Source organism: Otolemur garnettii, unplaced genomic scaffold (genome assembly GCF_000181295.1).
Source record: "Otolemur garnettii isolate 467f Iridium unplaced genomic scaffold, OtoGar3 scaffold00004, whole genome shotgun sequence".
NCBI classification, from domain to species: Eukaryota; Metazoa; Chordata; class Mammalia; order Primates; family Galagidae; genus Otolemur; species Otolemur garnettii.
This window is the reverse complement of record NW_003852399.1, coordinates 26,840,624-26,856,277: the sequence shown is the minus strand read 5'-3', so window position 1 is coordinate 26,856,277 and position 15,654 is coordinate 26,840,624. Positions and strand designations below refer to the sequence as shown.

Sequence of the window (15,654 nt, the reverse complement as noted above, 5' to 3'; positions counted from 1 at the left end):
AAAAAAAAAAAAAAAAATGTACACTTTATGATGGTTAAAATGATCAATTTTATGTTTCTATATCTTATCACAATAAAAATAACAGTGCGTGTCATATTTTCAGGAGGGTATATGTATACTGGGTTACAATAAAAGTGCATTTGTTATTTGGGATGAGTTAAGACATTTGAAAAATGGCAACTCTAAGGAGTAGAAAGGATGTGGTGTGGCAGACAACACATCTTCTGCGTCCTCCGTCTTTCTTCAGCACTCTCCAAGGATGGACAGAGCAGCATTAGTACAGTGGGCAGGAGAAGGGTTATGGCAACTGAAGTTGACAGGCAGTGCCACATTGAGATGAAGTCCCGTGTGATACTGCAAGGTCCCTCTTGGGGAGCTAAAGGAAATTAATGTTAAACTAAGTACCCCGTATGTTATCTTGTTTCACCAACAAGAAAAAGAGGAATTTTTTTTTCCTGTTATTGAATGGTAGACATTGTGCTAAGTCATTTGCATGCAATATCTCATACACTATGTAATACTTGAAAAGTAAATCTAATATCTAAACTCATTTTGCAAATGAGAAAACTGATATAGCCAGATGAAATAACTTGCCCAATATTATAGTATAAATGATAGCAGTGTACACATTTTAATCTAGGTTCTCCTACCCTATTCATGCTCTGCGTAATCTCTATGCTATATTGTGCTATAGCAGAGGGACTCAAAAAGAACATCAAGACTTCATCACTCAAGTCAAATCATTGTTTGGTACCAGCTATGCTATAGGGGTTTATGTCAAAATAACACTCTTGGATGAATCTTTAGGGATCATATCTGGGTCCCCACAGTGCCATTAAGATAAGATAAGTGTACATCTAGATATAGAGGACACTCCTTGTTTAAAGAATTGATAGCTCTCTATAGGTCACCAAGACAGTAAGTAATCATTGACTAGAATGAAGGTATAGATATGTAAAATTCTTGCCATGTTTTTCACTATTTAGAAAATTTCCACTATTCTAAAAATTTGAGTTTTCATCTGAACTTATAGATATTTGAACAAACTACTATTTCTTGGGTTCTGCTTATTACTATTTGTGAGGTCTTGCTTCTAGGGGTGATTTTCCAGCATAGTAGAGATGAAGAGCAACAGAGAAATCTGTACACACTGCTATTGGCCATGAATGTAACCTATTTTGAAACTGTTATGGGAAAAAAGGAAGTTTAAAATATATATATTATAGGCTATAGAGGTCTTTTTAACTTGTCTTTTCTTGCTTATTATACATCTCATAAATTATGTTTTTCCCTTTGATATCTAAATCAGATCAAAGTCCATTGTTAAATCTATTATACAAATATAGCTACTATAGTCTATCAGTGTCATCACTCATATTTATGACTATTTAGTTCAATTACATTTAGATCTTTTAATGCTTATATATGCTACTTTTATAGTAGATAGTTGAATATAAAAAAACTATAAATGTACTAATTCAAATAAGTTAAAGTATATTCAGATTATATTAACCATATTTTGTATTTCTTTTTTTTTGAGACAGCAACTCACTTTGTCATCCTCAATAGAGTGCTGTAGCATCATAGCTCAGAGCAACCTCAAACTCTTGAGCTCAAGAGATCCTCTTACCTCAGCCTCCTGAGTATCTGGGACTACAGGCACCTACCACAATGCCTAGCTATTTTTTTAGAGATGGGGTCTCACTCTCACTCAAGCTGGTTTTAAACTCTTGAGCTCAGACGGTTCACCCACTTTGGCCTCCCAGAGTGCTAGGATTGCAGGCGTGAGCCACTGCACCCAGCCATATTTTGTATTTTCTCAAACACAAGTGTTTGATTTTGATTATTCTAATTTTTAAATAAAAATCTAAATTTTTGAATATAGATTAACTTAGCAACTATTTTTGTTAGGATTTAAAGAGTATTGCCAACCACTTGAGTATGATTTTGTGATTCTGGAATTATTATATATACCTGAGAAGATCTCTAATCATTGATTTGTACATTTAATTTAGGAAAAGTGAAGAATTAATCAGTTTGTTATAAGTAAAGATTGTATCAGGTACCCATGTTTTATAGCAAACTTTTCCAATATAATATCTGCTACTCTCAAGAGATCGAAAAATCTTAGAAAATCTCAGATTATCAAAAACTATAGTTGGCAAGAAAAATGCTTTAGATAAACACCTCAAATTGTGTATTCTCTGTTTTAAAATTGATCTCATAGAAGTTTCACTTAGATATTTAATATTTTAACATTGTGCCATATTTCTAACAACTTTTTTAAGTAGTATAAGAGAAAGAACTCAAGTGTATAAACATGTACACAACTAATATATTTTGCTTTTTTTGAATAACTGTAACTTTTAATTTTACTTTGCTGATAAAATTATTTACTCATAACTCCACATAAATTTCCTAGAAAGTTATTTGGATTAGACATTTAATTCAGTGATTTTCAACTGGTGTGCCATGAGAAGGTCTGAGGTGAGCTACAAAAATTTTTAAAGATCATTAATTAAATTATTTTCAAAAGAAGTTCAAAGCACAGTAAATATATTCTTTTTTTTTTTAACGCTTTTCTTTTTTCTTTTGGATCTGCATAATTTAAGTGTGTCTTGGAAGTTTAACTATAGGTTCAAGTGTGCCATGAGATTAAAAAAAAAAAAAAAAGACTGAAAAACACTGATTTAATCAATAGCCTAGTACCCCAGAGGCTGGGTTTTTTTAATACAATGGAGCTATAACAGTCTTGCAGAAATATCCCCACATTACTATGAAGTATAAACTCTTGGAGGTTAAACAACTCACTAAACATGTTGGAATGCTCCTTGCTTTCATTTCTGCCATCCCCTTTCACAACCTCTTTCAAAACCCAGCTGAAGATTCACACCTCTGAGAACCCCACATGAATCACTCCACACCATTCTGAATTCCTTAGGTTTCCACTTAAGCAGCACTTACAACTTTCCTATTCCTGAGTGGTATTTTTTTTAGAGATGGGGTCTTGCTGTTGCTCAGGCTGCTTTTAAACTCTTGAGCTCAGACAGTCCACCTGCTTCAGCCATGTTCAGAAGAACGATGGTTCTTTTTTGTGATGTGTGTAAATGTCTACATATTGAATATCACGAGTTGGACTGTAAGTTCTTTGAAAATCAAGAACTTCTTCAGTTTTTCTATCACAGTTCTCCCTAGGATACTGTGCCCATGCTCCTCATGGATTTGGGAACCAGGCTACTATAACTGCAGAGCAAATTTCAGATTGGAGAGAAGAGGGGAGGATAGTAAAGGAAAGGGCAGCATATTTAGTGATCCACAAATAACAGGATGCACCTTGTTCTCCCTCCCCCCATTCTCCAAAACCCCCAAATTCCCAACTCTTACGCTTTTACTAGCACTAATGTAATCCAGGCAGTGTGCTTCCCATGCACACCAACAGCTGCCGTGCACAAATATCTTCCTCCTTTGATATTTATTTTAATAGATTTAACTTGTAAAAATGACGTTAAGAGGATGAGTAAGTGAATTTGAGGACCCACAGAGTGTACCTGTCCTCAGGACCATCATTCTTCTGAACATGGACATACCTTTTATGTCACCAAGTACCGTAATTAGTGGGTGTTCAGTAACGAATATTGACTGATTCATATGGAAATATGGGTGGGGACAATCTAGAGCAGTAAAACAAAAGTGAAACATTTATATTCATTTAACACTGAATATATTGGTGTTTTTTTGAGCAGCAGAGTTATACTCTGAATTGTGTTCGTCTTAAACTAATATGAGAATAGTTACATGTGAGTTATGTGATATGTGAATGAAAGAAAACTGAGTTGGAGTTATATCAATATAACCCAAGGTCAAGGAATCCTTTGAAAATTTCCTGCCAACAATCCATAGAGAATAATCAACATGAACTTAATTTTGAAAAGCAACTAGTTTAGGGCAGTGCCTGTGGCTCAAAGGAGTAGGGCGCCGGCCTCATAAGCCAGAGGTGGTGGGTTCAAACCCAGCCCCTGCCAAAAACTGCCCAAAAAAAAAAAAAATGCAACTAGTTTATGTGAGTAAATACAAAAGATTTGATAACATATTGACTCTGGAATTTGAGGTACTAGCTTTAAAAACCCTTATGGAAAGGCTTTTGACTTTTGTGATATTGGGAAATTTAAGTTACTGAACTTTTTTTTATTTATTTCCTATAGCTCTGCAAGTGAATCTGGTTCTCAAAGCACTTGTGATCCACTGGTAACTCCAACAGCCCTTGCTGCCTGTACCAGAGTCGACTCCTGCTTTACCCCATGGTTTGTCCCATCTCTTTGCATTTCCTTCCAGTTCACTCACCTGGAGTTCCATCTTTGTCATCACCTGGATCAGCTTGGCACAGGTACTCTTTCCCTTAGCATTAGAATAACATCCGCTTACCACTAACTCTTCTTTCTTGAGTGTTCTCAAGACAAAATTCATCAGTTTTTACTCGGGTAGTTTATTTTCAGGAAGTATAAAAATGAGCACTGGCAAGATTATTCTGAAGTTGATTTGGTACAACGGGTGTGTGCCCCTTACTTTTGAACTAGCTTATGGGCCTGTCATACATAGTACCTCTGGTATTGAGCTGACATGTTCTGCATACTTCTTCATGAGAATTTCCAAGGAAGTTACAGAAATTGTGCATTTTGCTGTTATAATTATTACCTTTTTGAAAGAAATATATCTGTATTTCTTCTGTATTGTAAGCCATTACACTGGTAGCAAATGGATTCCAAAAGTACTTGATACTGCTTGATTTAAAAAGCATGAATACCTGCTTCTGAAGATAGGCACATTCTCAAATTAAAGGAGTCTCATTTTTACAAGTTTAGAAGGAAGAAGATTAAGTTTTTCCCACACACCCAAATTGGCCTTTTATAAATTCGCTAATGTTACTTAAGTAATTATTTCTAAAGCATTATATTCTGTACTAAACTTTTTTAGTTAATACATTTTGATTCAGGTATTAGGTTTTCAACCTACATGTAATGGAAAAAGGAGGGGAAATCAGATTAAAACCAAACACAGCTGCTGTTAAGCATCTTGCCTCTTCAGCAAAAATGTAGTTTAACCTGATTTTTCAAACTCTCTTTGAGTCATGTTTTTGTTTTTGAGATTGGGTTAGTAGATACAGAGCACTTTATAAAACTCTACTTAGACAGTTACCTCCTCTTCATGTTCTTTGTTGTCTTCTGTGATCAATTTTTGTCCGTGAAAAAAAGCGAAAGTAACCATTGAATGATATATACTTAAAAGACTTGATTAAAGACTTTTTGTTCTTTTTTTGTGACAGTCTCACTGTGTTGCCCTTGGTAAAGTGCTGTAGCAACATAGCACAACGACCTCACAAGCAATGCTCTTGTCTCAGCCTTCTAAGTAGCTGGGACTACAGGCACCCGCCACAATACCCTACTATTTTTAGAGACAAAGTCTGTTCTTGCTCAGGCTGGTCTCAAACTCCTGAGATCAAACAATCCACTCACTGCAGCCTCCCAGAGTGCTAGGACTATAGGCATGAGTCACTGTGCCTGGCCCTTGAAGTTTTGTTTTTTTGTGGGTTTTTTATTTTTGCAAATATCAAATGGTAACCTAAAGATTATAATATCTTCAGGAGAATGTTTGAATTCATTAAACACCAAATGGTAAATTCAATAATTAAAAAGCAAATAATTTAAATGTCATCTCACTATTTTCATAAAGTATTGGCTCATCTTAATTGTTATTTTTCTCATTTGTTTTCTCAACAGCTCCACCACAGTACCTACAGCCATTCATTTCTGATAAAAATGTGCCATCTGAACTAGAATACATGATTGTTTCCTTCAGAGAACCTCACATGTATCTTCGACAATGGAATGGTGGTTCTGTCTGTCAGGAGATCCAGTTCTCAACTCAAGCGGACTGTAGACTTCTAGAGTGTAGAAATGTTACTATGCAAAGTGTGGTGAAACCCTTCAATGTATCTGGACAGATTGCAGTTTCCAGAGATGCTGTAGAAAAGCTGCTTGACTGCACAGTGATAATTGACTCTATATTTGTAAACTTTGGACAGCATGTAGTTCATTCTCTAAACACTGCAATACAAGCTTGGCAACAGGTATGCACATTCCAAAATAGTTTATAGTGTTTTGCCACATAAGATCTTTTATTAGGTACTGTATGTTATCACTTCTAATAATAAGTTAAATTCAAACAGCACTGTGAGAGAATTAAGAATTTGATGGACATCATAATATTTGAACCTTTTCTGTTTTGGCAAAATGATGCATGTTCTTTTTGAAAAACTTTGGACAATATGGGTTCTCTACACATTCATTGGAGATCATGCCCACATTTTTGTGACTAATGTACCACATCTGTGTGGAAAGTAACATATTCCCAGAAATTTTTTCCAAGTATTGTGGGTTTAGTTTGCCAAAGCTTCAACTTAGCTATGTATCAAATTGTGAAGTGTCCACTGCAGAAATGAAAAACCTGTGTGAGCCTTTCTGATAATAAGCATTCCATCTCTTCAAACAAAAAAATGCCATGAAATGAAATATGTGAGCACAGTATAGTCTTAGCCTTCTCCTCTACTAGTCTGCTTTTTTGATTCACCAAAAAGTGCTAGATAATAGATTTTTAGATCAGAGCCTCTTGTTTAAGAATTTTTTATTTTTATCTCTTATCAAAAAGGGAGAGGTGTAAATCTATGCTAAATGGTGTGTTTAAAATGGGAAACTTGTCCATAACTAATAGTATGAAAGTAATTTCACACAATGTTTGAGTGCGACTACATTTATCCATTTACGAACAAACCTCTCTTGCTTCTATTATTTATTTTCAGTGTTGTACTGTATTTCCTACATTTCCATCAAGTTTGTGTTGTTGTTTAAGCCGAGACATTTCTCTACATTTTGTATGTGTTATGTATATTTGTGTGAAGCTGAATCCCCAAGAGAAATGGTTCTTCATCCCTCACTGACCTCTTCTGGGAATGGGGGGAGGAGCTTTGGTTCTCTAACTTAAGAATTTTTATGAGAATAAACTATTTTCTTTATATGCATGAAAAGCTATATAAGACTAAGGAATTAATTACCTAACATGGCACTACAATAGCAAAGGGAAAGGAGATAACACATCTGTTTTATATTTTAAAAATCTTTTTTAAGGGCATTCCATGGTTTTCTTGTTGCAAAGGACATGCGTAAAATAAGAGCTAGTGTGATCTAAATCTTTGCAGCTGGTTCGAATAGCCATGTGAAAAAAACCTTTGTGGCTCCAATTTCTGTTTTTTATAATATCTTGAACAATGCATTTAATAAAAAACTAAGCTAGAAGATGTAAAAGTCACTGACATACCATTTAAAATCAAGATTTCTTTTGTCTTAGTATCAGAGAAATTAAAGAGGACTCATATATAGCAACTACTGCAAAATGGCCTTCAGAAATATCAGTTTCCTCCCAGGGTAAAAATACTCTCTTAGACACCGCTACACATATAAATAAAATATAGTGCATAAATATTTAAATGTTTTAAACCACATCAGAGTATGAATGACTGACTGGCTAACACAGTGCCTTGAAGGAATATTCTGAGTTTTTTTAAAAATGGAATTGTATATTTGATTAAGTAGAGCCATATGTCACATAGCATATTGCTGACAGGTACATTCTATGAATAGTTAATTCTGATTTATACAGGGATTTGGCAATGTTAACATGAGCCACAAGAGGATATACTTCTGTAATTGTTGCTGTAATTTTCTTGTTTCCTCCCATGTCAAGAGTACTTGCCACCAAGTTTTAATGTGGTAGGCACCTAACCCTGTGCGTTCTAAAGTAAATACAAAAGTGCACTACTTTGAAATTATAGGACATGTGACATTGAAATGGGCTTATGGAGGCTTATTAAATTCTTTGTTTCTAAGACATTCTGAATATGGTTTATCCCCTTTAAAATGGAAGTTTAATTTCCCAAACTTGGATTTTTTTGTGTTTATAATGCTCACATATAGTGTAATTATTTCAGGTGAAAGATATGAATTTAATAACCAGGCTAAGTGATTCGGGTTCCCCACATACCTTTTATTGGAATTGTATCAGAGACACATTATTTTTTCCTGGTATGGATGGACCAGATAATTGAAGCATGAAACTATTTGGATTTCCACATTTACTTTAGGTCATGAGTTCAAGATTAACAGAAGCCTTCATCAGTTTCTGATTTCTCTGGTTCTAAGTTATTTTTTTCTTTTTTATAAATGATGACTGTTTTGTGAAAACGGTTTAAAGACCCAAAATGCCACTTGCAGTTTTCTTTATGTTATTATGTCACTTCCCTAGATTTGGACAAAATAGCATTTAAGGGTTCTTTTTTTTTTAAATCAGGTTACACTCATGTATTACCTTCTCTTACACCAAAATGTTATCTCTATTTAATGGCAACTGTCCATGTGATATTCCATGAAGCTTAAATGTCAATAGGCCATCTTTTAATTACAAACCCAAGTTAGCATTCTGCAGCTCAGCATATATGATGTCACATAAAAAGCATATGAACATTTTTGTTCTATACCAGAATTTAAAACATTCCAAGAAATGCTTAAACTTATTACAGTTATAATGAACTCCACAGATGAAGGCACGGTAGAGAAACAGTTCCCTGAGGACTTTGCGTATTCTTTAGAAAAATGTAAACAACCCCCTTGTGTTCTTTAATTTACATTTTTTCCTAAAACCCTCACCATTTATTAAAGGTCAGTTTTTAGAGATGAGGAAAGCAGTATGATTTCTTATTTCTTTTTTTACTCAAGCCCCATCTGGTAACTTAACCTCTGTGTTACCAGCAGATTGATCTCAATTCATTATGAAAACTGAGTTTTAATCTCAGGATGTGTAACTAAGTGGGAAATTGGAATCATATCCCTTTCTTCATGTCTGTACTCTTTGACTGAAAGGAGAGAAAAGTGTTTACAAGGAGAGCAGTTTGTGTTGATTATATAATGCCAAATGGAAAAATCTCATCAAAAGTAATTACACCCTATGATTCCAGTTTGATTAAAGGTTTATAGATAAATATGTAAGATAGGATTGGATAGGGTAGACTAGAATAGTAATGGGAGGACATGCAGAAGAGAAAAATTGCTTGAAAAAATTCACCAAAATGTTAATAGCCATTATCACTGGGTGTAAAACTAGAGATTTTTAAAAGTCCATACTTCATGTATTTTCTAATTTTTGTACAGTGAATGTATATTTGCAATTACAATTTTAGAAACTAAATTTACCCATTTTTGTTTATTTCCTAAGTGTTTATTGGGCACTTATGTATCAGGCGTTATGTTGAGTACTGACAATAAAACTGTAAGTAATACAGCCCTGGTTGCTGCCCTTACGCAGTGCAGAGTCTAATGATGGAGATAATTCTAAACCCATCATGGTATGAATTAACCAGTGCTTTGACGGTACAAATATAAGAGTATTGTGTGAGTATAAAATAGGGGAACCTAACTTGATCTGAGAAGGATCTCAGAAGGCTACTGTGAGGAAATGGCCTTAAAAATGGAATCTGAAAGCTGAGTAGAAACAAGTTGGTCAAGAAAGAAGAAAATCCAGGCAAAGGGGAGACACTGCGGCAGGAAGTACTCTAGATGTTGGATGAGTTACATCTAGAAGCCAGAGTAGTTTTGGAGGAGCTAAAAACAACTGGTTGAGCCAGAGTGTCCCGAGCAAACATCATCAGCAAAAGGAGAGTAGCTCAAGATGCAGCTGGAGCTATGCAGAGGGGCTGAGTAAGCCAGGACAGCTAAACCTTAGCAACAGGCAAGTTTTGAAATCATGGCTAATGATTAATAGCCACAGCAGAGAGGGTTATGGTAGACAACAAATAGTTAATTGTTAGTTGTACACATAAGTGCTTTGGTCTCACTTAGCCAGAAACTCTTGGTGAGGTATGTGGCTGTCAAGCAAGGCTGGTTCAGTGAGAACAGATAGATGATAGAGTTTAGAAGTCCTCAAGGGCCTCCGGAAGAATGAGGTATATCAGGGCCACTTCACCACATGCAACAGAGAACACCGTCCACCCACTTCAGGGGCATTCTGGATAACTAGGAATGGATTCTGTTTCCCAAGAAGAGTCTGTGTCCCGATGAAGTTCTAGGTCTGATTTTGGTCCAGGCTGGATTCCAGGTACTTTCATCCATAGATCTATCTCCACGTCTCCCAATCTCTTGAATCACTGTGCTTCTGAGTGGTATTTCTATTTACTTTCCCTCCCCTCGGTAAAGTGGTGATGATGGAATGTGGCGTTTTGACATTGTTTAGATCTGTAGCCAGGAAATAGAAGCCAACTGGCAAAGAATCAGTTACATATTATTTCCCATTCATCTGCAAATTGATTCACTAGGTATGATTTTTTCTTATATTCTCATTATTTATTTGCTATTCTTTCAGTTTACCAGAAGTATGTTTGTTGTCTTTAAGCCATAACCTAACCAGTGATAAAAAGAGTAAACACAGAAATAGTTTATCACTTTGCCAGTGTTTTGATATAATAGCAATAATTAAGAAAGTCCATATCAACGTGGAAACATGTTGCTAATTTGCTGAGCTTTAGCTGATTAATGAAGGATATTAGCTGATTGGTGACTATTAGCTGAAACAGATACTGAAAACTAGTTTTCGATTTCCATTATTTCTCTTGAAAAATACAACTTGGCTTACACTGATTTGGGCGTTGATCTGTTTTGTATATTCAGCATCTTAACAATAGAAAGAAAGCTATGGTTTTATTTACATCTCTTCCTGCGCAGATTTACACACTCATGCACACACACGCACATTCTCACACATGCACTCCCCTGTAAGGGATCTGGGGACGTTTTACCTAAATGATCCTTACTTTCTGTAGGGTACAAACTGTGGCTTTGGTAATTGGTCTTGATTGTTGACTTTAAAGGCTGGGAACATGGTAATTCTAGCCTCCAGTATTCTGTTCAAAAACGTGCACTGCCCAGTACAGCACTCTGTGTAGCATGTTAATTCACTTCAAGAAATGTTAAAAGTTTGAGGGATCTCATTGTTCTTTTACTCTTCTGTGTGTGTGATTTATGTTGTAGGAGTATAAATCAAAACACGTTCTTGGAACATTTAAGATCTCTTTAAGGTGTGTGTGTGTGTGTGTGTGTGTGTGCACGTGGGCACATGCGCACGCCTGCTTATCCTGGAAGTATAGAATATTTTTATACCAGAGCTAATGACAACAGATCTTTTAGGGTTTCTGTGTAGTAACAATCGCCACTGGGCAGACAGCTGCCAAACATCTTGCAATTAATCTGATACACGTTGGCTTTCATTTTCTTTTTCTTTCAGAACAAATGCCCTGAGGTAGAGGAGTTGGTCTTCAGCCATTTTGTGATCTGTAATGACACACAGGAGACACTGCGGTTTGGCCAGGTGGACACTGATGAAAATATTCTGCTGGCGAGTCTCCACAGTCACCAGTACAGCTGGCGCTCTCACAAATCCCCACAGGTATTTGAGAAACAGCCTTACAAACACAGCAATTGTTAAGGTTGGGGCTTCAGTTATTTCAGTTATTCTGCATTTGTGTGCCTGTGTCCAGTTATTTGCCTTTTTAAGTCTCCAGGGAACCACACCGGGTAGATAGAACTGAGGGAAACAGGAAGTGTTTAGAGATTGGGAGCACAGCACACCCAGCCTTCTCCTGGAATGGAGCATTTTCCCGATTAGAATGGGTGCTGGTGGGGCCCCAGGTTGTGCTGATAAAGAAGTTGACTCTTAAAACCTGGTTTGGATCCTGGGTCCATGTAACCTTGCTTTACTTTCTATTGTTTATTCTCTCGGAAATAAAATAGTACTTACTTCATGGAGTCATGAGGACTAAGTGAATTAACATATAAGGCACTAGACTGTGCTTGATATCCTATAATCATTATGTGTTGGGTGTTATTCAGTCTTTTTTCTGAATATGTATGCTCTACCAGGCACATGGTAGGCACCAGGAGTTCAAAGACAGGTAAGTAGAGGTCCTTGCCCTCCAGTCCTTGCCTTCTGTGACACAATGAAGACAATGACAAACTACGCCCAAGGGAGCACTGAAAAACAACATACCAAAGGATGTCTGTTTTCCTGTCACTTTAGATGGGAATAATTAAAGAGATGTGCCCTACAGGGATAATATGAATTAAATATAAAGATGTGGTCTTAAATGAGTAAAAGCAATCCTAGGAAGTACTCTCAAGAATAATGTATTTCTGAAACTCTGGGTAATAAGGAAAATGTCTGCTTGTGATTAAAAGAAAGTCATTAGATTAGAGGACAAGTTTTCCCATCTGGTCTATAGACCAGCTTCACAATATGTTATACCTTCAGGCTCCATCTGAGGATAGATAGATACTGATTTCTTATTTTTTCATCAGATTGCAACACTACTGGGAAAGTTGACATAGTACAGTATTTCTTACTTAAACATATTTATTTAGATCATATAAATCTGACAGAACATTAAAACTATGTATGTCTTTTTTCATAAAAGTTCTTCCAAACATTTCTCATAATATGATATTGTACTGATATTTTTAGAGTGAAACACACACCTTTATTTTCTGATTTTTCTATTAAGAAATTTCATAGTTTTGAAGTTTTTGCCTCTTATAACATAGAGAAAGTACATGCTGTTTGTTTCATAATTAAGTTTCTTTCTTTAACATTTTTCTTATGGATTGCAAAAGTAAGAACATACAGATATGTTGATAAAATAAAAACACCCATGACCCCAAACACACAGAGGTAACTGTGTTAACACTTATTGTATAGCCTTTTAGATCTTCTAAAAGTTTCCATGGTAATTGTATTCCCAGCAATGAACTATTTGTGGCAGGAAAGAAGCCTCTGAGAAGCGGCAGTAATGTGTAATTGTACACTTCACCTGTGACCACTTTACTCAGACACACACAGTAAGCTGTAGGCCTTGGCCAATACAAGGCAAAACAGAGGAAGCTTAACTCTCCTCAGAGTCACTGGAAGATACATAGCTATCACAGTTCTCAGTGACCTCCAGATTCCCTAGACCAGGGGTCCTCAAACTTTTTAAACAGGGGGCCAGTTCACTGTCCCTCAGACCGTTGGAGGGCCAGACTACGGGCCCCAGGAGGAGTCAGCTGCTAAGCAGGACAGGCAGTGGCGGCAAAAACACCCGGCGGGCAGGATAAATGTTCTAGGCGGGCCGCAGGCCATAGTTTGAGGACACCTGCCCTAGACACTAGGAGCCAGGGTGGGAAGGGTGATCCTAAGAGCAGCTGGCCCAGGAGTGGGGGAGAAGCAGTCTTCATGTTATGGACAGTTTCTGGGTGAGGAGATGAATAGGAAAGAAAAATGGACAGCCACTGTCACCAGTACACTTTTCATATTTATGTTATTTCTAGGGCTTTTTGTATTTATTACTAGTTTTGTTTTTACAGCATCCTTTTTGTAATTTGCATATTTTATAGATATGGAGACAAATAGAATGATAATTAGGTAGTGGTAGGGTTAGGACTGAATCTTTTATTTTTTTGTTTCTCATTACAGTGTTATTTCCACAACACTGTCTCATTCCCCTAGATTTTACCAGCATAATTCCTCTGTTAGAATAGCTAACCGGGGCTCAGCACCCATAGCACAGTGGTTACGGTGCCAGCCACTTACACTGAGGCTGGTGGGTTTGAACCTGGCCCAGGCCAGCTAAACAACAATGACAACTGCAACAGAATATAGACAGGCATTGTGGTAGGCTCCTGCAGTCCCAGCTACTTGGGAGGCTAAGGCAAGAGAATTGCTTAAGCCCAACAGTTTAAGGTTGATGTGAGCTGTGACACCACAGCACTCTATGGAAGGTGACAAAGTGAGACTCTGTCTCAATTAAAAAAAAAAAAAAATTCAACATGTGAGGATTTAATAAAAGAGCTGAGAAATCACAGGTATAATAAGCTACATCTAAAGCTCAACTAATATGGGATTCTTCAAGTGCAAACCCTTGCAAAGTTTTTTAACTGTATTATGAAAAATAACAGTAACTTTTTGCTTTTAAATTTGTATCTGGAAGATACAAATTTTAAGATGAGTTACAATCATTATAATCTCCTTTAGGCTAACACCTAGATGAAATTTATAAAAACTAATGTCTCTTTACTACATCTCTGTATGCTGAAGTAAGTGTTTTAGGACTTTCTGAAGCCAGAGGCCTTAATGGGCCCAGAGAGTCTTTGTGGAATTCCTTACATTCACAATCGCAAATTCTGCTCTGTTCTAATGAGAGGTTACATCTGAGGATCAGAAAAACTAGCCACTTAAGCTTCAAACTGCACCTGGAGCTAGTCATACATGCACAAGTGAGCAAAATGTTCCTTTTCCCAGACTCCTGCATTGCCCAGCAAGCTTGGTTTTAGGAACATTTGCGTCTGCATGTTTATGCTGCCTTGGGTGTTAGTCAATTCATGGTCTCAGGGAGGATTTCTAAAGTTCATGGAACTTAACTCCGCAAAACAATGTAGCTTACATTGCAGAGATCAAGAAAGTGACAGTGACACCTGGAAACATTTCAAAGAGGTCAAGATATCTTAGAACCACACAGGAGGTTGCTAACAACAGTTAGTCCCAATAGAATGGGAAGAAACATGGATATAACCAATTCTAGAAATTCAAAAGTGAGAAACCTTTTAGAATCTAAAGTCATAAACTACCCTTATAGTTTCTAACACATGCCCTGGGACAAAATCACCTAACATACTGGGTATCTCAAACAATTTCTTGCCTAAACAAACGAAGAACAAAACTATTTCCTGGGGAATAATTAAACATATTCAGTTTCACAGAATTGTAGACGCCACCTCAAAGGGTCCTTTAAATATCCCAATTCAATAGACTTCATGTCAGGTTAGATGAGAATGATTACCAGCAAAGGACTGATACTCAGAGAAGTGCTTCCCTTTATGCTAATTGAATCTGGGGACTAGACGTGTACATTTATGGAATATTTCTCCAAAATATAGGCAATGTATGCAGCTTAGAGTCAAGGGAAGCTTTGTGTAATTTAGCCAAATCAGACATAGTGACATCTCCACCAACTAGTAAGATTTGTGTATAGGCTGTTCAAGTTAACTTCCTTTTCTGCTTAATAGTGAACCCTGTTGGGATAGAAATCCCCCTGTATCTAAGGATTTACACTTGCTTTCAGCCTTAAACACACACAATTTATGGATTACCCATGTTTTTTTCCTCAGAATTGCAGAATTTCAATTATCAATGACTTAATTTTAGTAATCAAACCATCAAGCAGGTGGAAATGGGCTTCAGACAGAGCTATAGAAAATAGTAAAATATTCTTTTCAAAACGAATATAAAAGAAGTTTCATAAACTCCTGAAAATAGCAGATATACAATGATTCAAAATGTAACAAGGAAAGAATGAATTTTGATAAGCAGCATAACATCTAAACAAACACAGTAACAAAAATATAAATATAAATCTTTTTTTTTTTTTTATTGAGACAGAGTCTCAAGCTGTCGCCCTAGGTAGAGCAACGTGGCATCACAGTTCACAACAACCTCAAACTCTTGGGCTTAAGCAATTCTCTTGCCTTAGCC

General features: G+C 36.4%; 1 protein-coding gene across 3 annotated transcripts in view; it reads left to right on the top strand.

Moving 5' to 3' along the window:
• The window catches only part of VPS13B (vacuolar protein sorting 13 homolog B), a 777,819-nt gene that overhangs the window by 674,861 nt on the left and 87,304 nt on the right, over nt 1-15,654 (top strand). For all 3 annotated transcript variants that reach the window (XM_023517476.1, XM_023517471.1, XM_023517472.1), the window contains exons 41-43: nt 4,203-4,384; nt 5,775-6,124; nt 11,380-11,541. In XM_023517476.1, coding sequence (XP_023373244.1) covers nt 4,203-4,384; nt 5,775-6,124; nt 11,380-11,541 — 694 coding nt within the window. The remainder of the gene's footprint in view (nt 1-4,202; nt 4,385-5,774; nt 6,125-11,379; nt 11,542-15,654) is intronic.